The 6,879-nt window shown below is 33.6% G+C and overlaps 1 protein-coding gene across 1 annotated transcript; it reads left to right on the top strand.

Annotated features, from left to right (window-relative positions):
• Positions 1-252: 252 nt before the first annotated feature.
• Positions 253-5,782, top strand: LOC110715709 (eukaryotic translation initiation factor 3 subunit K-like). Its single transcript, XM_021894303.1, has 8 exons — positions 253-577; positions 1,185-1,241; positions 1,387-1,437; positions 1,557-1,619; positions 2,636-2,686; positions 2,763-2,829; positions 5,026-5,108; positions 5,327-5,782. The coding sequence occupies exons 1-8, from the start codon at positions 437-439 to the stop codon at positions 5,528-5,530; spliced, it is 717 nt and encodes a 238-aa protein (XP_021749995.1). The 5' UTR covers positions 253-436; the 3' UTR covers positions 5,531-5,782.
• Positions 5,783-6,879: the final 1,097 nt, after the last annotated feature.

Genomic DNA, 6,879 nt, shown 5'->3' with positions numbered 1-6,879 from the left:
ATGAGCGTTAGTGGTCGTTGACCACTGGAGAAAACGGTAAAAAGTTTTGTGTACACTAAAATTGTGAAATTTGAGGTAAAATTAATTATTTTTATGATCGCTATTATAAGGATAAATACGTAATTTTATTTTATTTTACGAGTGTTTATTAGATATTTAAGGACAATATTTAACAAACCAAAAAAAAAACATTATTTTACACAAAATCAAAGATCAAATCTTGTTAAAAACAAATTTCTTGGAGGTTAGTTTGGTCATTTGGGAAATTTCTATCATAGAGAAGTATACCCTAAAACAGCATAATCGTCTTCCTCCTTTAGCTCTTCTTCCTCACCTCCCCAGATACCCAAAACCCACAACCGATCTTTCTCCCTCTTTCGCTGCTTATTTTCTTCGAGAAATTAGGGTTAGGGTTTTTCAATTTGAGTGACAGAAAATGGGGAAAGAGATTCAGAAGCAACCTCAACCTCAGCAACAACAACAGCCTGCGACATCGTACACTGTTGAACAGCTTGTTGCTCTCAATCCTTACAATCCTGACATTCTTCCTGATCTTGAAAATTACGTCAATGAGCAGGTTTTTTATTTTTATTGATTTTAATTTGTAATTTTTACAGTTTTAATGTTAATTAGTAGCGAATTTTAATTTATTGATACTGTAGTTTTTTATTTGTTTAAATTTGTTGATTTTGGAAATTTTAGGAGGGTATTGTTTAATTGTGTTTGTTAATCAGAGGGTTAATTATGTGGAGGTAATTTTGTTCAAATTATTTACAATTTAGGTTTCTGTTCTGTAGTAAATAGAATGATTAATGGAAACAAAGACTTAAATTTATGGTTGTTAACTAATTTTTGTGAATTTAGAATTGAAGTATGTATTTTTGTACCTTGGCACAATTTGTCTTATTGGATTGGTTTGAAGATGACTAATTTAGTGAATTTAGGATTGAAGTATGTATATTGTACCTTGGTTCAATTTGTCTTATTGGGATGGTTTGAAGGGTTCTCATCGAATTTGAGTAGATGCTGAAATGTTGCTTGTAATCTGTTTCACAACTCGATACTAAGTGAAAAGGTTACACCTTTAAAGAGAATTCGTCTAAAGATGCTAACTAAGCCATAAAATTACTTAAACATGTACATTGTTTATTGTTTGAATTCTGTTGTTTCCCTGCATATATCAGGTTATGACTGGATCATACAGTCTTGATGCGAATCTTTGTCTTCTTCGGCTCTACCAGGTATAGGTTTTCGAATTCAATTGCATCGTAATTTAGTCAGTGAAAGGAATGATGTCGATTTGATGACTAGATCATTGAGATGGATGCAAAGATTGCAATCATTTGTTTTCTTCTTTTAGTGCCTGATTTAATGTTCTCCATGTAGTTTGAACCAGAGAGGATGAGCATCCAGATTATTGCCCGCATTTTGATCAAGGTCTTACTTGCTACATTGCCTTCTTTCATTTGCAATGCTTTTCAAGATGAGGCTTTCTGTGATATTATATGGCTTGTTTTTTGTTGATGAATCATCCTTTGCTTGTTTGTTCTACACAGGCACTCATGGCAATGCCGGCTTCTGATTTTAGCCTTTGCCTCTTTTTGATTCCTGAACGTGTGGTATGAGTTTCTTATTCCTTCTCTTTCTAATGTGATTATAATGCATATATATTTTGTTACAACTATGCCCTACTAAATGAAAATGCTTTAATTTCGTGATTTAAATCCTTTCTTGTGGCTCTGTTTGTGTTGTTGATTTGTTGATAACAAATACGGAGTATATATTATGGTACACTAGAAATGAAGGATCATGGCCTTCTGAGTTATGAGTTTATGACATATAAATGATGACTGGAAGTGTGTGCTGCTTAGAATAATAGGAACTGAATAAGCAAATTAAAGTCATATCAATACTATTAGTTGCTTGATACATTAGGAATCAAGCAACTTTTAACTTGTTTTAATGTTGATATTGTAAATCAACAAACAACGCAGCTCTTATATGATATAATCTGAGTTATTGAGTAGATCTTTCCATATTGCTAAGTACAAACCTAGAGTGGCATAGAAGATTTTGGCGCTTAAAATGTTTAGGGCTGTTACCATCTTGATATGTTGGAGTCTCAATTGTCAGAATAAGGGGTGGGGTTTGTTTCATTGTGGATCAGAACTTTATTTATTTTGTAAAAATTGTAATACCAACACTAGTAAAGATATTATTTTTATGGGTTCGGATTTACTACACACATATAATAACGAAACCAAATAGCATAATCCAAAATACAAAATACAACTAATAATTTGGGTGTGCACATATTAAAAAAAAAAAATATTGAAGCAACAAAATCAATGCTGGGCACCATCAAACCTGTGACCTTTTAACTAATGTTTATATAACAGAAATCTGATCAAAACTTTCCCGATCCACTATGGGTTCAACTGGATACATACTGGATACATACTACTGTGTCATGCCGAGCTTTTCGGAGGTCCAAGCTATTCTACTGTAACTCCTGTCCAGACTGTAGACTAACATTTATTTTTTGTACCAAACAACTGCTGAAGAGTGATATTTATTCCTTTTGTTTTTTTTCCGTTGACTAAATTTTTTATGTTTCTTGTGGAATATTTATCAGCAAATGGAAGAGCAGTTCAAGACGTTGATTGTTCTCTCTCACTATCTAGAGGTATAGCTGATGCATTTACACTAGGAAACATGGATAGAATGCATGAAATAATATCTGATTGATTCTTTACTTGCAGACTGCTAGGTTTCGTCAATTTTGGGAAGAAGCATCCAAGAATCGCCACATTCTTGAAGCAGTTCCAGGTAAATAGTCTCTGCCTCTAAGTTTGTAGGTCTATATTTTTTGGGGGATGTAGAGGATTTATTGAAGAGATTTGCTTATGAAGTGATTTGTATGGCTTTTGTACATCTAGCTCATGTCTACGAGAAGTGTGTTACTCTGAGGCTCTGAGCTTCGTTGACCTTGGGTAGTAGTGGATTTTCTGGTGGGGGGTTGTTTTTTGACAGTTTCAAACATTTAGCTGATGTACAATTGGGAAGGCATGGATATAATTAGTGATGTGGAAGGTGCATTGTCTTAAATGGGTGATGGATGAGGGTGATTAACAGTTGTGGTGTTGCTGAATATATAATTTTTTTGTGGCTTTATTCATGACGAACTGCCTAGTAAATCAGGTCATTTTTCTTTCAAAGAAGCAAGGCCAAACCCAAACTTGCACAGAAAAGATAGTTGTCATACACTGACAAATAATTTTGGATTATTGAGAAGAAAGGGGTTGTAAGTTCCTCAGACTGCTTGATGTGAAGGGGAACTGACTTATTGGAAGGAAGTGAACAGGCTACACCTTAATTATCTGTATGACTGTATGTACAGATCTTTGGCTCTGGGTTTAGGATGTCATAGAGACTTAGCTTAAGAGTGGATTCCTTGGATTATCTCTTAGGTGCTTTTGAAAATTTTGTGTCACTCAGCCTACCTAGATGTGCCTGGTGTGAATGGTTACCTTTCATCTATATAAGGATGATGAGGAAGGCAGTTATGACATTGCTATTTCTAGCATCTTTTTGTGGATTAGAATTTTGTTTGTATGCCACTGTGATAATGGGTTTGGCCAAAACAGATATTAGATAAAAAAAAAAATCGGATATCTGAAATTTCAGATCAGATAACCAAATATCCGCTTGGAAAAACTCAATGATTTCTTATTATTTGCAAGTTACTTAATTTTCTAATTTTATAGAGTTTGCTTTATCACTTATATTTTTCAACTTCAATGAATATACCAATTAGAAAGAAAAACTTAACATTAATTAAAAAAAAAAAGTTAAAAGATAAGTATAATAATCCATTAATATTTGAAGGTGTACAAAAGGCATTAACATCGTATTTTAATAAACTTCAATGAATCTGGTATGATGTGCGAGGTTGTTAGGGGGGCTTACTACTTCCTATGCTAGGATTTTACTTTTGGTATTTTCTCGGATATTTGAAACTTTTCAAAAGCAATACAAATCTGATCTGAAATATCCGAAACATTTAAAACAGGATCAGATTTCCTAAATTTTGGATCAAATTTGCTGAATCAGGGTTACCTAATACTCCCATCTCGCGTATTCCGTATTAATACTTTCATACCAACACTCAATACTTTTGCATAGTGATATTCCCAAATAAGCATATTTACTGTATTGTGATAGCTCAATGCAGGGAAATAGGATTTAAGAGGGGAAGGGATTCCTTTGGTTTCCTGTTTGTTTCTTTTGCAAGGTTACTCCCTTTCATGAACTCCTGATATAAGTATTTCATACCAGTTTTCCCAATTTTCAAATAAAAACCCTTTAGATTTTTTTAGTGTCTATTATTGATATCATATAATTACTCCATAAAAACGTGGTACAAAAAAATCTCAAATGTATTACAATACTCCCAACTAGCGTATTGCGAATTTGTATTCATTCTGCATATTGGAGCGCACTACGTCTTAGGTTATTAGGTAAACTTGAGCCAAACAAAAGATTGGATTTCTTTGCCCGTTCATATTATCACATATATGTAATACATAGACGAAAAGGAAAGACTAGTAGCTTCATTCAGAAATTATGAGTTAGCATCTTTGTGATTGGGAGAGACTAGCCTCTCTAATACTAGTTGCTTCCATTTGTTGCTTTTCAATTCAAACTACCTTGTTCGGTTGTTCCCAGTTTCCTCATAAATTGCTTATGCACTCTTATTTTCTCCATTTCCAGCCTCCTTTTTAATCTTCTTTGAATATTAATCCATTATCTATCCAATACATTTTTCTTTATAATTATTTTATGCTCATAGAGTCCCAGCACTAAGGGCATCATATCAGTTGGTTGGGATTGAAAAGCAAAAAACTCTAAATTTTCTACCTTAGCCAGTGGGCTATATGAGCTTTTGGGTACTTTTTTGTACGCTACTATTATTTTTGACCTTCCCTTTTCCTGAAAAGGTTGCTGACGATCATGTTATTGCAGGTTTTGAGGAAGCAGTTCAGTCCTATGCAGTTCATATTCTCTCACTAACTTGTCAACGGGTGCCAAGAGCTGTGCTTGCTGAGGTATGCATTCAATTTTCTTGCACCATCAATGTAAAATGAATTACTTATCATTATGTGTTTTGCCCCGGAATTTATATGAATGTAATTGTGCAACCATACATGAATACAGCCATCACATCAAGAGGCTAAGAACTTTAGTTAACGCACTGCTTTCAAGTTTTTGTAGGCGAGTTATAGTTGATGCCATTAATCTTGGTTTTCTACTTGTAATTATACAGGCTATTAACATTGAAGGTCTCGCCCTTGACAAATTCCTGGAGCAACAAGTTACAGAATGTGGGTGGCTTCTTGAAAAGAGTTCCGGAAAGGGTCAAATCATTATCCTCCCCCGCAACGAATTCAACCACCCAGAGTTGAAGAAAAATACAGCAGATAGCATACAGCTGGAGCACATCACTAGGATCTTCCCTATTCTTGGTTGACCTCTAAGCGTTGTACTCCTTTTGGTTAAGAGTGTTTGAGAATGGATGACCATTTTTGTTACCTGAGATGCTCTGAATACAGTTTTCTTTTTACCATCAAAAGTTTTTGAATGCTTAATGTACTGAGAAATGGCCTCAAATTTTGAGTTAATCCCTTCTCCCAAGTTTCACCATATGCTTTCTTTCAGCTTTTTGTGTAATTATGTTTTCTAAGATTAGAAATCTATTTACTAAAACAAAACATTGTTGACATTATCTCTCCTCAAAACTGCATATGTGTTGCTTTTTTATAAAAAAATTTCCCGCCTAAATCCTTTGCTGATGTCATATTTTGTGATAGTTATTTTTTTTTTTTTTTTTTTTTTTTTTGGGGTGGTTGTGTAATACTTTGTAAACAAGCTAAGTAATTTCTTTCAACAAATTTAATCTAGAGAATCAGAGTATAGTATATTGAATAGCAACTCTATTCCTTTGTTTTGATTTAAAGATCTATCATTTTCTCTCCTCAATTCATTAACACTGATATTCAATCATTCAAAAATTTCCTAAAATCTTTAAATTGTATTACCTTCAAGAAACTCCTTCCAGTAAATTTATACCAAAATTAATAAGATTCATTGTATGCACAAGTACTACACTAATTTTTTTGTTAAAGCGGGGATAATCTAGTTGAACCTATTTGAAACCTGAAACCCCGCTTTATAGGCTAGAGTCGAAATTAATGTCAATTGCTTTGTTATTTATATCTATGAATCCATGAAATAATTATGCTCTAATATGTTTAAAATCCAAATTTGTTTTTAAAAATTTGCGACTTTGTCAATCTCATATTCGTGGAGGCCTCAGTCTCAGATTTTGGCTCCATAGTTGTGTGCTTTTATTAGCCAACACAACTTTCTGTATTTTTTTTTTGGAAAATTGTCAGTCAGAACAAGATCTTTAAACTAAAACATCAGATTTATGGTCTTTTTTTTCGCATGGCATTCGATGTACAACAAATTGCAAAAGTGTAAATATTGTGCAAGTGGGTTTATAAGTGTTAAAATGTACTCGACCAACCTAACCTAATCAAAGTGACCTGATGCAAGGATAGAATAATTTAGCATAACTCGAGTTTCAAATAACACAATCCAACTAAACCCCATTGATGGCCTAAATTGGCCTTTTAATAGGTAGGTACGGCAGTGATAGACTAGTAGCAGCCATACAAGCAATACCCGTTACGATGTATACTAGTATCATCACTCCACCAAGGAAAATCCAACACGTGGGTAGGTAATTAAACCACTTGGACAAGTTTTATACTCCATTTTAGAGTAATGGCAAATCTTAACCTTCAAAATTAACAA

The sequence above is a fragment of the Chenopodium quinoa genome, unplaced genomic scaffold (genome assembly GCF_001683475.1).
Source record: "Chenopodium quinoa cultivar QQ74 unplaced genomic scaffold, ASM168347v1, whole genome shotgun sequence".
In the NCBI taxonomy this organism is placed as follows: Eukaryota; Viridiplantae; Streptophyta; class Magnoliopsida; order Caryophyllales; family Amaranthaceae; genus Chenopodium; species Chenopodium quinoa.
This window is presented reverse-complemented; position numbering and strand designations above follow the sequence as displayed.